At 45.1% G+C, this 22,748-nt stretch overlaps 1 protein-coding gene and 1 pseudogene across 2 annotated transcripts in view; one reads left to right on the top strand and one right to left on the bottom strand.

Moving 5' to 3' along the window:
* The window catches only part of LOC124775086 (sodium/potassium-transporting ATPase subunit beta-2-like), a 321,225-nt gene that overhangs the window by 158,814 nt on the left and 139,663 nt on the right, over positions 1-22,748 (top strand). Inside the window, exon 1 of one of the 2 annotated variants that reach the window (XM_047249895.1) lies at positions 21,069-21,358. The exons of the other annotated variant lie outside the window; for it this stretch is intronic. Within the exon in view, the coding sequence (XP_047105851.1) occupies positions 21,166-21,358 (193 nt within the window). The 5' untranslated portion in view covers positions 21,069-21,165. Of the gene's footprint in view, positions 1-21,068; positions 21,359-22,748 lie in introns of those variants that run through there. 2 annotated transcript variants of the gene reach the window in all.
* Positions 3,481-3,597, bottom strand: LOC124778373 (annotated as a pseudogene).

The following is a 22,748-nucleotide window of genomic DNA, read 5'->3' as shown; positions in this document are numbered from 1 at the left end:
TTACTGCCTATTGTGGCGGGGCAGGTCCCTTTAGCGTTCTAGTCACGCTGGCATCACGCCACGTGACGTCTCCGTTTCTGGGTACAAATGGGAAACTTCTGGCAACATGTTCCCACAGTTTCATTCATTTCCACCGAGTTGTTAATATATTATGTTACTTTAACTATCTCCTCCTTAAGTTTTGCAGAGCATTGTACTAACTTGTAACGATTAAGCCATAAGCCACTGGGCGATCTGTCATGTTCAACACAATCTATTTCTTCCTAACCAATCATCCTCTTTTATTACCCTGCTGGTATAAACTTCTACACTGTACAGATACACGGTGTTCTCCAGCGCGCTACCTATACTTTCACGCGCCTTAAATAGTTTCTGGTCTACTTTCACGTGCCTTAATTATTTTCTGATTTGCTCTCTCTTTTTCACTACTGCAGTATTATGTTTGATCTTTCCAAACGCAGCAAAATTTGTCATTTAATGATATCTATTTCAATCCATGTCAGTGTTTCTCAGTTTCATTCCGATTTTCCTCCGTTGCATTTTGTGATGACAACGTTTTTCCTTCCTAGTGCATCCTCTGCTTTCTCGGAGTATTTAGTGAGTCTTTTTGCGCGTGTACCCGTGATCGTGTCTCTGGGTAAAAATATGTCACACCATGTTACTCTCTATCTACACTATCTGCTTTTATTTAGCTCACTGCCTCTTGGCTGACAGAATTTTGCGCCTGGAATGTACACAATCAGAAAAAAACCGGGCAAGTGCGAGATGGACTCACGCTGTGATGCTTCTATATGAGCTTACAGTAGTTATGTTTACAGACAACAACTCCGTGTGGCTCACTGGTCTGGTGCGACTCTTTCTATTGTACGCCATTTCTGCGACTTATATAGCCCTAACCTATTCCAGTTGTCCAACCACAGAAAGGGGCCTATAGTTTAACGTTGAATTCGAACCACAAGTTGTTTCTGGCGACACGTCACGTCGTTGAGAGATGAAGGGTAGGTTACAACGTAGACGGAAAAATCTGTAGTCCGAACGAGATTCGATCCCGTGGTCACTGGGTTTCCAGACACGCGCTTTCTCGCTAGACGACCAGGCGCGATATGTGTTTAAATAGTTCATCTTTAGGTCTTGATGAATTAATTTGCGAGTATCAAAATACACGACATGTATGGCCGTATCTCTTGATTATGTTGACGTAGAAGGTTAAATTATTTACACCGCCAAGGGACAGTACACCTTTGTATTTGACATTAATTTCAACTTGACACCTCTAACCGTTCCTGCAAAAAAGGGGTCTCAACCGACAGACAGGCAGACAGATGGACAACAGAGCGCCAAAAAATATATTTTTATGTGACATACAAATGAACAGTTTCGGATATATTGCTTTACTTGTATGTGGAACCTTTATTCTTGCCAAATTTTATAATTCTTGGTCAGTGGGAAATACCCTAAACGTTTATGACGAGTGAGTTTGCCAGTATCAAAATATGCCATAAATGGCCGATTGATACATATACCGTTCCTGAAGCAAAAGGGCTTAACAGTCGGATAAACAGACTGACAAAATGTTGATCCTACAAAGGTTCCGCTTTCATCATCTGAGGTACGGAACTCCCCTCCTCCCCCCCCCCCAAAAAAAAAAAAATTAAATTTACACATCACCATTTTCTACGAGGAGTGTTCGATAAGTAATACAACACATTTATTTTTCTCGCTAGTTTAGATTGAAAAAGTGCAAAACTTTTTGTGGGACATCGTGGAAATATTCCCGCTTCAACCCCCATAGCTTGATGAACTTCAATACGCGGCGGTGCTGTACGTAACCTTCAAAATGGCGTCCGCAACGAAGGTCCGCTCCAAGCAGAGAGCAGCATTGAGTTTCTTACGAAAAACCAAATCATTGTAGATTTTCAAAAGCTCTTGCAAGATGTCTACGAAGACCTGGCAGTGCGTAAAAGCACGGTAAGTAGTTGGGCAGGTCGTCTGTCATCATCGCAACAAGGTCGTTGCAAATCTGTCCGATTTCCCTCGCGCCTGTGCCTGTGATGTTGGAACGTGCGGACACTCTCGTTCGAGGTGATCGACGGATCTCAGTCAAACACTTCACTGCACAGCTGGACGTCTCTGCTGGTAGTGCCGACACACGCGCCCATCAGTTGAGGTACTCAAAGGTATGTGCCCGCAGCCTAAAAGAAGATTATAAAGAACAACGAAGGATCATCTGTGTGGAGTTACTCGCGCGTACGGGGATGATGACGACGACAATCTTTTGTCGAACATTGTCACAGGCGATGAAACATCGGTTCATCACTTCGAACCGGAAACAAAACGGTAATATATGGAAGAAAAAGTTTAAATTCGCGCCCTCAGCCGCTAAGGTCATGGCGACGGTCTCCTGGGACTCTGAAGGGGTTATTCTATTTGATGTCCTTCCTCACGGTGCAACGATCACTCTAAAGTGCACTGTGCTGCCTTCAGGAAATCGAAGAAACAGTGTCAGGGTGTTCGTCGCCACAAAAATGGAAACGAACTTCTCCTTCACAACAACGCAAGGCCTCAAACAAATCAGTGCAACTTAGAGGAACTCGCAAAACTTCATTGGACTGTTCTTGCACGTCCAACCTACAGCACGCATCTCGCGCCTTTCAAATTCCATCTGTTTGGCCCAATGAAGGATGCACTCCGCGAAAAGTTCTACGTGGACGATGGCGACGTTGTTGTGGAGTAAGACGTTGGCTCCAATGTCGATATGGAGAGGGGTACGTGGAGGCATACAGCCCCTCCCAATGAGGTGCCGTAAGGTCGTCGCATTGAAAATAGGGCTCTGTAGTCAAAAGAGTAGGAAGTAATATGGAGTACTTGATTCCTGAATAAAACCAACCTGCTTTCAAAAAAAAAAAAAAAAATAAAAAATGTTGCGTTACTTATTGGACGCCCATTGTATATTCTTCTTACTGTCAGGCTACTATTTACACCCTACTGCGTTGTACATTGAATTTATTTCCGCACCATTATGCTGCTGAGTCCACAATAAATGGGAAGGTCACTGCACTGCCACTGTCGACCACACACTGCCGAGCGAGCGGCATACGTACGTACAGTTCTGAGCTCCAGACAGACAGTTTACTGAGAAAGTGCATCTCCCGTGACAAGTATTGCAGACAGCTGCGGTCACCGCGGCCTTAACAGACAGACACTCATAAGCTCATCGCATACTCGCAGGCACGATCTACATCTACATGTCTACATCTACATATATACACCACTAGCCACCAAGCGGTGTGTGAAAAGCACTCCGTCTTCAGGCCACAAGTGGCCCATCGGGACCATCCGACCGCCGTGTCATCCTCATTGAGAATGCGGATAGGAGGGGCGTGTGGTCAGCACACCGCTCTCCCGGTCGTTATGATGGTTTTCTGTGGCCGGAGGCGCTACTATTCGGTCGAGTGGCTCCTCAATTGGCATCACGAAAAATGGCAACAGCACATGGCGGCTGGATGGTCACCCATCCAAGTGCCGCCCACGCCCGACAGCACTTAACTTCGGTGATCTCACGGGAACCGGTGTATCCACTGCGACAAGGCCGTTGCCTAAGCGGTGTGTGACGGAGGGAACAATTCGCGCCAAAGTCATATTTCCCATCCCCTCCGCCCCTCCCCTCTGTTCCACTCGCGGATCGCGCGGGGGAAAAACAACTGTGTGAACGCCTCAGTACGAGCTCTAATTCCCTTATCTTTGAATGGTGATCATTGCGCGATTTGAAAGTTGGTGGTAACAATATATGCTCTATATCCCCGGTGAAGATCGGAATTAGTGAGCAGCTGCTTCCGTTTAGCGCGCCGTTTATCTGCAAGTGTGTCCTTCAAACTTTCTATGGGATTTGTAACGTTCTCGCAATGACTAAAAGTACCAGTCTCAATCTCTTGGTTCAAATGGCTCTGAGCACTATTGGGACTTAACATCTGAAGTCATCAGTACCCTAGAACTTACAACTACTTAAACCTAACTAACCTAAGGACATCACACACATCCATGCCCGAGGCAAGATTCGAACCTGCGACCGTAGCAGTCGCGCGGTTCCGGTCTGAAGAGCCTAGAACCGCTCGGCCACCGCGGCCGGCCCTCAATCTCTTGAATCAGACCCAACTGGTAAGGGTCCCATACAGACGAACAGTACTCTAAGACTGGACGAACTGACGTATTGTAAGCTATTTCCTTTGTTGAAGGACTGCATCGCTTCAGGATCCTGCCAATAAACCGCAATCTAGAGTTCGCCCTACCCGTTACTTGTACAATCTGATCATTCCATTTGAGATCATTTAGAATAGTCACACCCAGATACTTGACGGATGTTACCGCTTCCAAACACTGAGCATTTATTTTGTACTCGTACATTAATGGGGATTTTCGCCTTGTTTTACGCAGTGGGCTACATTTACTAATATTGAGAGATAACTGCCAGTCATTACATCACGCACATATTTTGTGCAAATCTTCATTGATTTGTTCACAACTTTCGATGTACATTGTGTGCCAACAGCCGACGTTGGATATCAGGCGTGGCGTGTCTGTGGGGCCCACTGCGGTCGTCAGACTCGCACACATTTGAGTGCCGTTTGTCGCAGTACTGTGAGGGTGGAAGAGGACGTCCTACGAATACTAGTAGAAGCGACGTAGAATCACAGGATACGTTCAGTGCTGCAGACGGGTATCAGAAGCGTTACCTGTACACAGGCGAAGTACCATGAGCGTGAAAAGACGTTAAGTGCAAAAATATCATACATTCGGTGTCCTGGATAAGCATTTATTAGTCTTTCACAAGAGCTAATCGGCGATGGTGGCAAATATGGCACAGTGGGTGGAAAAGTGATTTTGTCTGCTCCAAGACCTGCGTCACGACATACACAAAATACAGCTAATCAACTGACAAGTGAAGTCTTGCTTAAAGTAATGGAAGCCACTAGCCAGAAAGAATGTGCTATGACATGCGATTTTTGGATTTTCTATATACATTATCTTATTTGGCATATCCACTATTAACGTAGACTCTGACAGGTGTGAACTGATATTTCTCACAACAAAGTTTCGAGTTGTTATAAAAACAAGTGATAATATTCTTACAGAGTTACAGGGAAAAGTGTCTGAGATACATATCCTCTGAAACCAAGCAAAATGGCGTTTGTAGTGGACAAAGAACTGAACTTCAAACAAGCATTTCAACAACAAAAACGTACGCCATGTGCAGTTCACTGCGTGAACATAGCGTAAGGCACATAGTGTGTGAAAAAATCCTAAGCGAAGAATTGCCTGACATTCATAAATCCACCCGGACAGTGCGTGGAACTGTAGGGTTGTATGAAATGGTCCGATTCAATACCAACATCAGAAAAAAAGCATTACGGTGAGATGTTGAAATTGGATAGCATCTACATGATTCACTTCAGTCTCAAAAAAATACATTGAGAATTTGCTGTTGGAGAAAAACAAGGAGGATCTTCGTTTCAACCTCACATAATGAATGTTATAATTAAATCCCCGAAACATTGCAAACAAGTCATAAATTACTTGAATGAACTGGAGTATGAAATGGAACAGACCTTGTCTTTCGTAGCGCTATGGGCATTTAGTTTACCAGATTCCTGACAAAATGAAGAGGACAATTCAGTACTTAAATTGTTGAAATGACGGATAGAAACCTTCGCAAAAGAGAAAGTCGTTAGGCAACTAAGGATTCTCAATACATGGCCATATTTTTTCAAGCAGTTTCAAGGAACTCTTACAATTCGTATGAAGTTAGATAGCGTAGTTGTGGAAGAAGAGAAAAAAAATCCTATCTCCTCTACCGGAGCTGGCGTTTATCAACTTCTAAACGTAAAAGTGAACCTGAGAGATATTTGAACGTGGATTGCCCAGATGATGATTTTTGTGTTGGCGAAAGGCCAACGATTGTGCTTTCCCAAACTATCCAATGTGGCGAAAGAATTCCTTTAATTTACCGCCAGTAGCGCTGCAATCGAAGGAAACTTTAGCAAAGCAGGCCTTGTTAGTTATGTCCGTGAATGGCTGTTGTATCGATCCAGTTCGTGTCAATGACATTTTGATAATTCATGAAGCTAAGAGGAGCAAGTAAATTGTTTTATAAAGACAACCACAGCTGACAACGCGAAACATAAAGAATTTGTGTAAATAGCCCTGTACTCATATAATACACAGCTCCCTGTTTAGTGTTACAATTACTTTTTGTGCGTTGTAGACGCAAACCTGTCATGCACTGTATTACGTTATCTTCAACCTCTACTACATTAAAGTAACTTATCGTGTTTTATGATTGTGTATCTTGCATATTTAATTTTATTTTTCATTTAAATCTCTTAAAGAATATTAATACCTCCCCTGAACCATCATGAAATGGCTTCATAAACGGCATATGATTACAGTAGATAAAAGATTTCCATCTAGACAAGCGCTCAACGAACGAATCGTGTGATCATTTTCTGATATTGTGCGGGCACTATTCCTGGCAGTTTTAGGTGGGGAATATTTCGAACTATGGCTGCGCAAGATACTGGTAGAGGTCGGGCTTAAACTACCACTGTCAACCGCAGCATACAATTGCGCTGTAGTTACTACCAAATGCTTTGCGCACTCCAGTTTGCTTTGTGTTGTGGACAGCATGCCTTCTTTTTTTTTTTTTTTTTTTTTTTTTAATAATGAAGAGACATCCTGTTGTACAAACGGGAATCGAATGCGACTCTGACCATAACAAAAGGAGTCAGCGATCCCTATGACTCTTATGTCAGTTTTGCTTTCGTGGAAGCAGAGAACGCGGACACAGGATGGCACCCCTTCGAGAGGGAAGCGGGCTTACTCTCCCGCACCGCTCCTCTTCCCTCGGTGTGTCTAAGTTACCGTTTGTTTACGGTCGCGGCCGACTGCCACGATGTCGGTATAACACTATCATGTTTCTAAACAGGGGCGCAAGAAAATAAAAACACCATTACATTACGGTAATGAAATAATGTTGTCATTTAACGTTTACCTTTACATTGAGGTGGTGAAAAAAAAAAAGTCATGGGATAGCGATATGCACATACACAGGTGGCGGTAGTATCGCGTACATGAGGACTGAAAGAGTATTACATTTGCACTCAGGTGACTCATGTGAAAACGTTTCACACGAAATTCTAGTTGGAGTTGGACGCAAGGGCCATTCCATTTCGGAAATCGTTGGGGAATTTAATATTCCGAGATTCACAGTGTTAACAGAGTGCCGAGAATACCAAATTTCAGGCATTACCACACACCACAGACAGCGCTATGGCCTTCATTTAACGACCGAGTGCAGTGGTGTTTTGGTAGGGTTATCTGTACTAATGGACAAGCAACACTGCGTGAAATAACCGCAGAAATCAATGTACAACTAACGCATCCGTTGGGGCAATGCAGCGAAATTTGGCTTTAATGGGCTATAGCTGACGACCGAGTGCCTCTGCTAACAACACGACATCGCCTGCAGCGCCTCTCCTAGGCTTGTGACCATATCGGTTGGATCCTAGACGACTGGAAAACCATGGCACTCAATTTCGGCTCGTAAGAGATGATGGTATGGTACGAGTTTGGCGCAGACCCCACGAAGCTAAGAATCCAAGTTGTCAACAAGTCTCTGTGCAAGCTGGTGGTGGCGCCATAACGGTGTGGGGTCTGTTTACATGGAATGGTCTCAGTCCTCGGGTTATGCTCGGCTACTTGGAAACCAACTGCGGCCATTCATGGACTTCATGTTCCCAAACAACGATGGACCTGGTGACAATGGGCCATACACCATGTCACAACTGTAATTAGTTTGTTTGAAGAACAATCTAGACAGTTCGAGCGAATGGTCGGGCCACCCAGCTTACCCAACATCAATCTCAAAAATGGCTCAAATGGCTCTGAGCACTATGCGACTTAACTTCTGGGGTCATCAGTCGCCTAGAACTTAGAACTAATTAAACCTAACCAACCTAAGGACATCACACACATCCATGCCCGACGTAGGATTCGAACCTGCGACCGTAGCGGTCACGCCGTTCCAGACTGAAGCGCCTAGAACCGCACGGCCACACCAGCCGGCACATGAATCTCATTCAACATTTATAGGACATAATTGAGAGATCAGTTCGTGCCCAAAACCCTCACACTTTCGTAATTATAGACGGCTATAGAGGCAACATGGCTCAATATTTCTTCCAACGACGTTTTGAGCCCTTGCCATGTCGAATTTCTGCTCTACGCCTGGTAAAAGGAATCAGGCACGATATTATTTATTTATTTATTTGTTTATTTATTTATCCTGGCAAGATTAGGGCCATCAGGCCTTCTCTTACATCTAACTAGGCATTCTACTTATTTTACGTTCATATGTTTTAGTAGGCATGTTAAACTACATCTAGTACAAAAAGTGAAACAAACAATTAGAAAGGTACACCTGGAAAAATACATACATATAGAGTTTATATTCGTAGATCATAAGTACTGTTATAATTAGACATTATTGAAGAGACAGATTTTAGATAGGAGTGCTAGCAGCAGGGAGTATGAGGGAGACTCATGGTGAAGGGAGGAGAAGAATAGAGAGACATGATGAAACATAATTAAGGAAATATAAAGGAAAAGAAGATTGCGTGGCTAATAGAGATAGATGAAGAGGAAGGCATCTCAGGAGCAAGATAGGAGACGCTAGCTTTGCTATTTGACAGATGAGAGGATTGGACTTGTACATTAATTTTATGGAGAACGTTATGAGGATTATAGTAAGAAATGCTTCAACTTCTTCTTAAAAGCAGCAGGAGATTGAATTTTGCGCAAGGTAAGGGGCAGTTAGTTCCAGAGGCGGACAGCGGCAACTGAGAAGGAGTTTGCAAAATTTTTTGTTTTGTGAGTGGGCACAGTTAGGATACCAAATAAATATTAGGAGGAATCTCATGGCTTTTGTCACCTCAGTGTAATGCATGCAATTTTCAGTCACAGATAATTCATTATTACACATCGCCCTTTGGATGCGTACGTGTCCGAGTCGTCTCGTGAGCTTTTGTGCCATGAGTCCCTCGCTGCCCCTCTCCCTCAGCCAAGGCCACGGGTAACGAGCGAGTTCGATACGCCACCTAACCGCCCGTGGTTGCAGATAATAATTTCCCAGGTAACGTTCGATTTTCTCGAGCAGTTCAGGTGAGCTGCTGCTTTTGATTAGTCTTTCAACGGCATGCGCCGAACATTTCCAATGTTACGGAACTTTGCTCACATCATTAAGTCAAACGTTACTGACAAGTGGGCCGCGCCTACCTGTCATCACCGATTTCATCCACATTCATGGCATATGCGTGGCTTGGCCAGGAATTAAAGTGACAGAAGAGAGAGCTCCAGATGGTTAAGCGTTCAGGAAAAAACATCCTTTTTGGAGCTAGCAGCAAGATGCATCAGCCATTTATATCGGCAGACTTTCCAGGCGGTGGTTGCCGCAGCGAAGAGAGTCCAGAATGGTGATTCGAGGATCGTAGGATCAAGTTTCTACGGGGAAACTCTTTTTATTTTCAGTTTTTACGTTACTTAGGCTGGAAAAACCGAAAAAATACTCGTTATCTCCCTGTTTGTATTTTCATGGAAGGCAAGAAGGCCTGAAAAGAAAAGTCAATGAAAATTTGGAACTGCAAATAGATTTTTAAACGGGGATTGCATGGCGTACACGAGAACGTCATATACAAAATTAGATATTTTTGTTATGTTACTGTTGATGATTTACACGTGCTCGGTAAATATTTATCATAGAAACAGTTGAAGCAGCAGTTTTCTTGACATTGTGCACGCTATATAAACGCCGCATATTTACGATTATATAGTGGTTTTAAAAGTGCCAGAGGAAAATAAATTTGGTTTACATTAATATAACGTTCTCTCTCATCGCACAGTATGGCACCGAACCACGGGTAATGCATCATTTCACCAAACATTGGCAACGGAATGTGATTTATTTTTCTCTCTCGATGAGACAAAAGCAGTTTTGAAGCTTTCTGGTCAGACATTGCGGGGTTGCAAAATAGTAGTGTGCATTTGGGGGGAATCGCTTTCATACTTCAAGATGGCAACCCTCCTTCGTCTTCAAAAAATCTCTCATGGTATCATTGTGGATTTGATCTGTCATCCTCACGAGTCAATTAACGGAATATTTCTGTATTCCTGCATTTAAAGCTTCCTCACATCAGTCAAGAAATGTTTATATAAGATTGTTGTAAGTTTCCAGATTCTGATGAACTGATGAGGACGTTCCTACATTTTGCCACGTACACATCCACAAAATTTTCCTTTGCCTTTCTTTTCATGCCTTTATGAAAATATTAATAAATGCGATATACTGGACATTTTTTTGGTTATTTGCAGCATTAGTAATGAAACAGTCGAAAATTAGAAAAAAATGTTTCTGCATAGGTACCCATGTGACAACCCGTTCTTTTTCCGCTGCACCATCCGTTGCCTGGGAGCTCATGCCTTGACCGACTCACGCACCCTGGAGCTCGCATTTCTGTCACTTTCATTTCTGGCCAAGTCCTGCATGTAGCGTGAATTTGCACGAAGTTGGTGGCGATGAGTAGGTAGTTCACCTTGTGACACATAATGCGCCGCTTTCCGTTATATACGAGTCACGTACCTATTTGAAGTAGCAGTAGTCCCTACCTATATACAGGGTAAATTCTACTCCACTGAAAAAAGTTTAGGGGTTCTCCTGGTATATTTTGGTGTATGGGACTTCTCCAGTGGCTAATTACAGAGTAATTGCATTTTGTTCGATTTTTAGCGCCGTTTATCTTTGTATTTGTACTGCACTGCCGAATGATTGCAAATGTTGACAGTATGTGCTGTGTGGTTTGTTTGGAAAAAAACTTGCTCCTTTCACCCGTTTTACTTGCTGTTGATAATATTAATTCCCATTTTTTTTTTTTCCTTCACTGATTTTCGATTCCCCCCAAAGGGGGCGGGCTAGCAGCAGCTTAGTACGCCGCTCTTCAGCCTACAGAATTTTTAAAACACAATAAGAGAATAATAAACAATAAAAGCAGGCGATATAACGGTGACTTAAATTGTAAAACGGCGGAAAATTGTGGAAAGTTAAAACATAAAACAAAGGGTTGGCGATGATAGTAAAATTAATAAAATACACAGGGAGCAGACATAAAATAGTAGACAGAAAATTATCTTCGACCTCAAATTTGCATCCAGTAATGCTCGGTTCTGTCTCGGGTTTGTTTTTCAGGCAGTGTAAGTTGTACGTTTGCAACCATACACAACATTATGGACACATTTACTGATGAAGAGTTGGCCAACATGCATTGTTCTGGCGTAACAACAAGCGCCGGAACGAAGATGTAGAACGCAAGGAAAGAGAAGGCGGTGGAACGACGTCTGCCAATCGTGTCCTGATTAGGAACGCACCATGATAGCAGCGGCATCTAGTCGGAGTGAATATAAGCGCCGCTCCTGCCAGCCTCGGGCAGACATTAGTGGACAGTATTCGCGGAGTATTAGCACGACCTAGCAGAAAGTTATTAGTGATCCATATCAATTGCTTGTTAGGACTTTGTCTATAGAGAAGAAGATTACTGTTTGAATGTCACCCATCGCTTGCAATACCTGTTAGTACAAAGTTAAGTATTGTCAATCTTCTTTAACGAAATACAACTACTAATGTTGTTTGCTTGAATTGTTGTATAGCATTCAGAGAACACAGCATCCCTTAGGCATTCTATACGAGACGAGTGGGCAAGACCCCCCATGCATCTCGTGCATGACTTTAGTAAACGCATGTAAACATGAAATGTAAGAAGGCGAAGGAAAGGGAAGGCTGAATGGGAAATCGTGACGGCTAGCCGCACATGGCATTGTGGTAATGCAATGGCGAAAATTGGAAATTTGTGCCGGAGCGAGACTCGAACCCGGATTGATTGGTTCTTATGAGCGGTTGTATTAATCGCTTCGGCCATCCGGACACGGTTCCTGAAGGGCTCAAATTTCTAACTTATCATCACACTCTGCATGCAGCGTCCTCGTCCATTAAACTGTATACTCGCAAATATTGATTTCCATAGGATTTCAAGCGATATTTGTGCATTCGCACTGAAAAAAACGTCGACGTGCCTCTACCCTCTTTTTCAGATATATAAAATATCTGTTCTGTCGGACATTAGATTGACAGACAACGTAATGATAATGTGGCGCAGTGTGGAAGAAGATAATCATAGTTTGGGAGTTTTATAAAGTAAAGTTGAACTGTCACCTAATTTGAATGTTTTCCGTTCTTCCGCGCACTGTGACATCTCATTGTGAAAAATGAATATTTATGTGTAAATGTCTAGTTCCATTGAGTGCGATGATTGTGCCATCGTATTTGTGCTGCTGGTGGCTGTGAGAGGGAGAAGGTAATATATGGTGTTTCCAAAAGGGGCAACTCTTTTGAAAACACCAAAGAGGTGTGGAGCTGACAAAATTTTACCTTTACGTACGAAGATGCTCCTCCAAAACATGCTCAATGCTGCAGATGTTGACCTTGTCTTTCTCCAAGAAGGCTTCTTCGACGATTTCCCGGGTATGTATGGTTTACGGCTCATGCGTCCTACACCTCTCCAACTAACAGTGGAATCGCAGTTCTGCTCAGGGAGCAGGCGGACGAAGTACTATATCTCCCCGACGCTAGTGAATGACCGTAACGGTGCTCTGCGTTCAGTTTATCAATGTGTGCGCCCCTTCCGGAACGAACCGCCGTCGCGACCGATCGCTCTACTTCGCGGAAGGAGTAGCACCACTTTTTCAGGACAGGCACGATGACTTGGTATTAGTGGGCGATTTCAATAGCACCCGAGTACCTAAAAATCAACTGCCACGACGTTCACCGTGCCCCGAACTTGAGACATTCATCAGCGATCTCCAGCTGGTAGATACATGGGAACATGTCCGAGGAAATTCACTCGTCTAGCCACATTGATAGGATTTATCTATCCCGTTCTCTCGCAGCAACAGTAAGCGAAGCGGAGGTGTGGCCAGTAGCCTTTTCTGATCACGAGGTCTATATATGTGGCGTCACCATTCGTCGCCAACGGGTGTGGCGCAGCCGACATCCGTGGAAGTTAAACCTTGCTCATTCGCTTCTCCGGATTGTCGACGCGCCATCGACGATACGTAGTGTTCGTGCGTCCGCCGCCTCCCGACGTATCCTACATCGATCGCTTGGATGTTAAACTGCGCCAAGCCGACCCTATGGAGAACCTTGATTACGTATGGTCGTGAGATCGCTTCTTGGAGGCGGCAGACCCTTGATTTTTATTTTACCGTCCTTCGCAAATATCCCTCCTTGCCACCCATACCAGTACGACAGAGGACAGTATAGCGTGTGAAGACACAGATCGTAGCCCATATGCACTGACACCTCGACGGCCATCGTCCTAGCTCGAACCCAAGACAGACCCGCAACGGAACGGCCCACCATGTACCACGTCATTCGAGAACATTAACTACGAAGACAGGCGCTGATATAGGCCATCACCACTGTGGACGTCTGTCGTCACACCACACTACGAAGTATTAGTGCAGCCTGGCCCTGACGGGCTCCCCGTGGAAGTTTATAGAACTTTTCGGTGTGTCCCAAATTGACAGACATCTATGGGAACTTATGTCCCCCTCAGTGCCGTACGCCGCAGCCCTCGTAGAAGGAATGATTATACTGGTTCACAAACCGAAAGGTGGGACTCGAAGACAACATTACCGCCCGCTGATATTCGTCAGCTGTGACATGAAGGTATTGACTAGACTATTACCAAACCGTATACGACCGACCTGGTCGGGCTTCCCTTTAGGGTTTCAGTAACATCCTCACAGCACTGTGTCGATATCGTGGCGTAATAGCCCTAGCGAGGGCACGCCACACCCCGGGAGCGCTGGCGTCACTAGATTTTAGCCAAGATTTCTATCGAGAGGATCACATGTGCCTGACATCCGTTCTCCAACACATGCAGTACCCACAGCAATTCATAGACGTCGTGATGCGCCCTCTCCGAGGTGCGACCTCCAAGGTGCTCGTTAACGGGCGTCCCATACAGTCCCTCTCGATTTTCAGATTGGTGCGTCAGGGCTGCCCCCTGTCGACCTTACTTACGCTCTGGCACTGGAACCGCTCCGTCAATGCCTCACCGGATCGCCTTACGTGACGTCACATTTCGCCGTACAGCATATGCAGACGACCAGGCTCTCGTGCTCCGCAATCATGACGATGTAACCAGCTGGAATCTTTTGCCACGTACCGTGTGGTTCCAGGTAGCTTTCCCAACGTCACCAAATCGGTCACCATGGCCATAGCAGCGTATATCGGGCCCCTACAACTTACTGGTACTATCAAACGTGTCGAAGTAGAGTTTCACGACGACATACGGCGCACTGCGGCCCTATCTTACCGCCGCTTATTACAACAAATTCGGGTCCAGATCCCCACCCTTCGTCTGCGGACCCTCAACATTCTTCAAAGGACACACTTCGTCATTGTTTACCTAGCATCGCTCCTCCCACACATAGCGCGCGTACTTGCAATGCCGTTATTGGTAGCTCGACGTTTATTAGCGGCATTCGAAGCCTACGTCAGTATTGGCTTGCTATTCAAAGTCAGTTAACATTCGCTGACCCTTCTGTTGAATCCAGCCTAGTCGTCGAATATGGGGTATCTAGGAAACCTGCTTTCTCGGATCGCTAGACTAACAATTCACAAGTCTTATTAATGAGTTTTATTACGAAAAGTAAACGACAGTACTTAACTTTGAATATTACACCTGTGCGGCTGGTCCCGGCGGAGGGTCGAGTCCTCCCTCGGGCATGGGTGTGTGCGTGTGTGTTTGTCCTTAGGATATTCTAAGTTAAGTAGTGTGTAAGCTTAGGGACTGATGACCTTGGCAGTGAAGTCCCATAAGATTTCACACACTTTTTTTTATATTACACAGATGTGTCGCAAGCAAAGGGTGACAGACAAAATAATCGAGTTTCTTCAGTATAACAATTCCAAGTTTGAACTACGTAGAATGTACGAGCAAAGTAGTGAGCTCTTACGCTTCTGTTCAGGTCGCTGCTTTTGAAGCTTCTCGTAGAACTGACCACGATCAGTTGGGAGCGGTGCTTATGTCTGCTTCGCATAGAGGCCGCTGCAGCCGCGTTGTCTTCCTGGAGAGGGGTCGGTCAGCGTGCTGTCTGACGTCTTGTCACAGCCCTCTCGCTCTATCGTTCCCGACTGGCGTGCCGGCGCTTGACTTTACACCATAACACCTTCCTCCAGAAAGAGGAGGCCTTGGCCATGTCCACGATAGAGCGGTGGCCCTATTTGTCAGCTCTCACATCAAGCTGTGGCGCCACCACTCGGAAAGTTTGGCGGGTTTTCTGCTGGAGTCCTTAGCTCTGTCCTCCCTTACGCCCCCACTGACGACGCAAGACATACCCCCACCTTTCTTCTACTTCGGGTATTTTTACATTGAACACAGTTATGTCCATATCGCAGTACCACCGACGAAACAGGCGACGGCCCGGGAGGTATATCGCGTCCTTCAACAGAGGCGCCCACCAAACGTCATGGAAACCAAAAACCCTCATATTAGTTAGAAGGGGGTGTGGCGGACGATACACGCAGCTGCACTGGATACAGACGTCCGATCAACCTCGTACATCATAGTCAACGGTAAACAGATCACCCGATGACGCCACCACAAGATAAATATGGCGCATTCGCCTCTGTGTGCAGACTGCGAAGTACACGGACGATCACTGCCTCAGATGTAACGCAGCAGAAGATGTATGGCGCTTGGTGCGACAGATTCTGTCGTATTTTCTACGATTGACTCCGGCATATACCACACTTCGGCTTGTGCTATTTCCGGATGAATAGTATTTCCCCCCCGCACCAAAACCAACGGCGTGACGTGAGTCTGTGGGCACACGGTACAATATTTATTTCACGGTGGAGCTGAAGACATATTGGAGTTTTGGAATTCAAGAATGTGACTACAAGATTGTGCGGGACGCAAAATGTGGACAATATTTTTATTATTACTTATGGAGTGCCCTACGCGACCCTCCACGCAGCTCGATCATCAACAGGTAGGAGAAGATACTCACTGACTAGGCTGACAAGGACATGTCCCATTATCGGCGAAATAGCGTACGACATGCGTGAAGGCATACCTGGATGATGAAGTGTAAGGAGAATAGCGACGCACCCTTCTGCATCGTGTACGAGAATTTGTTTCATTTACTTAGTGCACGATGCGGTGCTAGATATATGAATTTTCGGTGTGGTGTAAAGGAAATACAAATTAAAAATGTCGAAAAAGGAATTTCCCACTGATTTTTCCTCGCCATTCCTAACACCTTGATGGGCGAGTGGGACACTGTGGCCAGGCCTCGGGCTACGACCCCTGCCCACTCTTCCCTCCCTTCCCTCCCTTCCATGACTCCCCTCCGTGGAAAAAAAGGTTGGTAGAGCACTCTGTAAAAAAAAGTAAATAAATAAAACAAAAAAATAAAATAAAGCCGGCAAGAGCTGACAAGTGCGAGAATTATCGCACAATCAGCTTAACAGCTCATGCATCGAAGCTGCTTACAAGAATAATATACAGAAGAATGGAAAAGAAAATTGAGAATGCGTTAGGTGACGATCAGTTTGGCTTTAGGAAAAGTAAAGGGACGAGAGAGGCAATTCTGACGTTACGGCTAATAATGGAAGCAAGGCTAAAGAAATATCAAGACACATTCATAGGATTTGTCGACCTGGAAAAAGCGTTCGACAATATAAAATGATGCAAGCTGTTCGAGATTCTGAAAAAGTGGGGGTAAACTATAGGGAGAGATGGGTCATATACAATATGTACAACAACCAAGAGGGAATAATAAGAGTGGACGATCAAGAACGAAGTGCTCGTATTAAGAAGGGTGTAAGACAAGGCTGTAGCCTTTCGCCCCTACTATTCAATCTGTACATCGAGGAAGCAATGATGGAAATAAAAGACAGGTTCAGGAGTGGAATTAAAATACAAGGTGAAAGGATATCAATGATACGATTCGCTGATGACATTGCTATCCTGAGTGAAAGTGAGGAAGAATTAAATGATCTGCTGAACGGAATGAACAGTCTAATGAGTACACAGTATGGTTTGAGAGTAAATCGGAGAAAGACGAAGGTAATGAGAAGTAGTAGAAATGAGAACAGCGAGAAACTTAACATCAGGATTGATGGTCACGAAGTCAATGAAGTTAAGGAATTCTGCTACCTAGGCAGTAAAATAACCAATGACGGACGGAGCAAGGAGGACATCAAAAGCAGACTCGCTATGGCAAAAAGGCATTTCTGGCCAAGAGAAGTCTACTAATATCAAATACTGGTCTTAATTTGAGGAAGAAATTTCTGAGGATGTACGTCTGGAGTACAGCATTGTATGGTAGTGAAACATGGACTGTGGGAAAACCGGAACAGAAGAAAATCGAAGCATTTGAGATGTGGTGCTATAGACGAATGTTGAAAATTAGGTGGACTGATAAGGTAAGGAATGAGGAGGTTCTACGCAGAATCGGAGAGGAAAGGAATATGTGGAAAACACTGATAAGGAGAAGGGACAGGATGATAGGACATCTGCGAAGACATGAGGGAATGACTTCCATGGTACTAGAAGGAGCTGTAGAGGGCAAAAACTGTTGAGGAAGACAGAGATTGGAATACGTCAAGCAAATAATAGAGGACGTAGGTTGCAAGTGCTACTCTGAGATGAAGAGGTTAGCACAGGAAAGGAATTCGTGGCGGGCCGCATCAAACCAGTCAGTAGACTGATGACCAAAAAAAAAAAAAAGGTTCTAGGGGACTGATGACCTCAGATGCTAAGTCTCATAGTGCTCAAAGCCATTTGAACCAAATAAAATCACTCGTAATAAATGGGAAGTCCGGCTTGGAGCCCAGGGCCGGCACAAATCTTCACTGTCGTCATTCCGTTATGCAGGTGATAGTTGTTCCTATTCGCAACTGAGAATATATTTCATCTATCTACACACATCAAAAAAAAGTTTTGCGTCACTTCGGTTCCTAGAGTTCCGGAACCTGTACAGAAAATTGGAATAGAGATCAACATAAACATCATTTCCGCCCTTTTCATTGCTCATGGAACCCACACATTGTATGTTGTACCACCATACAGCGAGACCTTCAGAGGTGGTGGTCCAGATTGCTGCACACACCGGTACCTCTAATACCCAGTAGCATGTCCTCTTGCATTGATGGATGCCTGTATTCCTCGTGGCATACTATCCACAATTTCATTAAGGCCCAGATTGTCCCACTCCTCAACGGTTATTCGGCGTAGATCCCTCAGAGTGGCTGGTGGGTCAAGTCGTCCATAAACAGCCTTTTTCACATTATCCCAGGCATGTTCGATAGGGTTCATGTCTGGAGAACATGCTGGCCACTCTAGTCGAGCGATGTCGTTATCCTGAAGGAAGTCATTCACAAGATTTGCACGATGGGGGCGCGAATTGTGGTCCATGAAGACGAATGCCCTGCCAATATGCTGCCGATGTGGTTGCACTATCAGTCGGAGGGTGGCATTCACGTATCGTACAGCCATTACGGCGCCTTCCATGACCATCAGCGGCGTACGTAGACCCCACATAATGCCATCCCAAAACAGCAGGGAACGTCCACCTTGGTGCACTCGCTGGACAGTGTGTCTAAGGCGTTCATCCTGACCGGGATGCCGCCAAACACGTCTCCGACCATTGTCTGGTTGAAGGCATATGCGACACTCATCGGTGAAGAAAATGTGATGCCAATCCTGAGCGGTCCATGCGGCATGTTGTTGGGCCCATCTGTACCGCGCTGTATGGTGTCGTGGTTGCAAAGACGGACCTCGCCATGAACGTCGGAGTGAAGTTGCGCATCATGCAGCCTTCTGCGCACAGTTTGAATCGTAGCACGATGTGCTGTGGCTGCACGAAAAGCATTATTCAACATGGTGGCGTTGCTGTCAGGGTTCCTCCGAGCCATAATCTGTACATAGCAGTCATCCACTGCAGACTGCAGTAGTAGCCCTTGGGCGGCCTGAGTGAGGCATGTCATATACAGTTCCTGTCTCTCCGTATCTCCTCCATGTCCGAACAACATCGCCTAGGTTTACTCCGAGACGCCTGGACACTTCCCTGGTTGAGAGCCCTTCAAATGGTTCAAATGGCTCTGAGCACTATGGGACTTAACATCTGTGGTCATCAGTCCCCTAGAACTTAGAACTACTTAAACCTAACTAACCTAAGGACATCACACACATCCATGCCCAAGGCAGGATTCGAACCTGCGACCGTAGCAGTCGCGCGGTTCCGGACTGAGCGCCTAGAACCGCGAGACCACCGCGGCCGGCGTTGAGAGCCCTTCCTGGCACAAAGTAACAATGCGGACGCGATCGAACGGCGGTATTCACCGTCTAGGCGTGATTGAACTACAGATAACACGAGCCTTGTACGTCCTTCCTGGAGGAATGACTGGAACTGATCGACTGTCGGACCCCCACCGTGTAATGGGCGCTGCTCATGCATGGTTGTTTACATCTTTGGACGGGTTTAGTGGAATCTCTGAAAGGAGTTCTGGGAACCGGGGTGATGCAAAACTTTTTTTGATGTGTGTATATCATACTGTTGATGAATGTGACAACGGTGCGAGTGCATATAGAATTCGGCGTAATATGTTTACAAATAGCCGTAGTACCGACACATTGGTAGTTGAAGGAGGACAATTGTTCGTATGTATAGTATACTACATTCATCTTTATGTTCGAGAGTGGGATCTCAACGTATCGTGCATCAGCGTTTCGTTGAGAGACATGTATACTTGCCACTGAATTACAGCAACTATTTCGATGCATTTATAACTCGAGCTAATACATTACACGCTTGGCATTGGGATTAACATTTTATTAGTTGATCAAAAGTCATAAACCGTGCGCGCGCTGTTCCCGTAATCATAGGTAGATAAGCCAAGTCGTCTGATCTCTTCTTTAATTTCTTGTATCGTTGGCGCATCACTTTTCCCCTTTCCGTGCTTGCACTGAAGCGGGATATTCTTTTTGATGACGATGACTTGTCTAGCGATAGTTGCGCTCGACATGATGCGAGATACGCAAACTTTTGTGGTTTACCTTGCCTATGCGGAGGGGCATTTATGTAACTCCCTTTAAGCCATAAAATTGTATAAGGGTATTGTACGTGTCACTCATACAGTTGACCAAATTAAGGAATGAACTGCAGAGAGCTGCCCAGATTACAGTATTAGTTTTCCTTTATTACATGAAGACTAGTTTCGAGCTTAACTCATTATCAAGTCATCCACTAAGCTATGGAACAACATCAATTACGATAGCCACATGCCTATACGTTCCACTTAAACACATCTTGTAAATTAGTGCAGGTCTGTACATCATCCAACTAACCTACATAGTTTCTCATAAATATACGAGGACAGACATGGTAGCTGTCGTAACGCAAACTTTTCGGGTACACGCGACTTGGGGTAAGGCGCCGTTACGTCAAAACCTGAGACCACCGCCTGGTTTGACCGTAAAGTGACCACCATCCACGGCGTACGGGATATGATATATTGCAATGGTATTCAGCTTTTTTAGTGTCTTCCAAGGCGAACTGCAAACGCAATTGTTGATGCAATTGCGAGGTAGACGACCGTTCTTCGCTAAGCAAGACAGTTGGCTCGCGCAGCGCTTGGTTCAAATTTCACAGCGTACAGGTAAGCAATCGGCATAAGAAGGCGACAAACAGAATTTTTACACTATTTCGCTGCAAGTAACCGAAACTCTCGTTCTGCATAGAGAAAGTAACAAAAAGGAGGCCTTCCTACTCAGCAACATCGAAGTAACGCCTGGACCGAGGCTGGAAAAACGCAAGGTAGCGCGCCAGCGTTGTCCGCACGGGTTAAGTTGGCTGCCCTGCGGCAGCGACTCGCAACCTGGCTGTGCCGCGACTATGCGCAACGGTTCTTGCTCCAGTCAGCGTAGGGCGAGGGAGCGGTGAGGTAGAGGTGTGCGGAACTTGCGAGCGTGCCTGTTCCGAGCCCCAGTGCAGATGTCGTCGCGGCCCATGATGCAGCAACAAACCAAAATGCCGTACCAGTTGCGCGACTTCGAAGACGGTCCGGACGGCTACGAGATCGGAGGCTTCAGGAGACCGCCGGAACTCAGTGGCCAGGAGAAATTTCAGAGATTCTTCTACAACAGAGACGAGGGCACCGTTCTGGGCAGAGGAGGTCGCAGCTGGGGTAAGAGAACATTCTGCCAAATTGTTTGCTGTAATTGTGCCGCCAGTACTAGTATATAGCTCAGTACTTTGTATGTAGCTCAGATTCCAAACTGCTCCTGTTCGCCGTTTTTCAGTGCAACGTGTAAAGTTCGATTCTGCCAGTGGAGCATATTTCTTTCTAAGTACCATATACCTATTGGTTAAATGTCATCATCCAGTAGGCAACCCTTTTACCGTACGTGAAGCCATCTTTGGGCGTGATGGTGGCGTCCGCGTTGGGCGTTGTTTGTGGCGAAGCTTTCTAGAGGCGCGGCAGAAGCAGGACGCCGCCGTGAACGCTTCTGCAGTCACAATTACTGTAATAACCACACCTGTCTTAAACAAAGACACAGCCTTATTTATGCAGCACAGACCCAATGCATCAACCACATTCTTCGCTGTCGTCTTGTGTGTGTTTTGGTATCTCCTGAATTTCATAGCCCAGAGTGTTTGTCAACAAGCAGTCTAATGCCCTATATAGCATTTCTGAATATCACAATTTCGAATAAATTCTCCAGTGTTCAGGGGTAATGGTTCAAATATTAGTGTATAGCAAAATGTAATGCTAAAATAATGTGGATCAAACTAAATCGTGCTGTTAGTGAGGTCGCAAGTTAATATTATTCTGTATCACGTTTTTTTGTCTGGCTCACTTTATGGAGACAGCAAGGTGTAAAGTTGGAGCTATGACCATATTAGTGTTTCGTCGTCTTAACAAAACTTTTGCGAGTACCAGTATTACTAGATTTTTTATCATTTCAGTCATCTACAACGGAGAGGATTTTTCTTTTTCTGTTCAACTGCTCAGCGATGATGGTGTCGTTTGATGTAATATGGAGCTTCAGTTCATATTGTCTGACTAGTTCTGTGCGGCGCTAATATAAGGACGTTTTGAAAAAAGAGCAGTTGCAGTATTTATAGTGTTTTCATCAGAATCAACAACTTTGGAAAATTGCTTACAAAAAGTGTACAGCCATTGCGGCGATATTTACAGTGATCCAGCCCATTCATTTCAGTCTCTGCATACAACCTGTATGATTTAGTCACAGATGGGAAGCAGAACCAAGGGAGGAAAGCATAGCTCAGTACAGAACATCGACGGTATCCTTACAGTTTCGTGCGAAGTACGGGATGTCACCCCTTGTTTTCGGGATGAAGGCAGCTGCAGTCATGAATGTTTTGTTTCTAACTGCCAAAAAGGCAGCGAGCAAATGTGACAGCGTTACAGCTAAAATTCTTAAGTTCGGGATTCGCGGATACTGAAGAAATTCAAAAACTGGTTATTACTACACTCCCATTACTTAGCAACTGAATGTATCCACTTGATGTAGACACTGGCTTTCCCAGACTTGTAAGTGAAGGTATCTCTT

This window comes from Schistocerca piceifrons, chromosome 2 (genome assembly GCF_021461385.2).
Source record: "Schistocerca piceifrons isolate TAMUIC-IGC-003096 chromosome 2, iqSchPice1.1, whole genome shotgun sequence".
In the NCBI taxonomy this organism is placed as follows: domain Eukaryota; kingdom Metazoa; phylum Arthropoda; class Insecta; order Orthoptera; family Acrididae; genus Schistocerca; species Schistocerca piceifrons.
The sequence above is the reverse complement of the archived record's forward strand: the minus strand, read 5'-3'. Positions and strand labels throughout refer to the sequence as shown.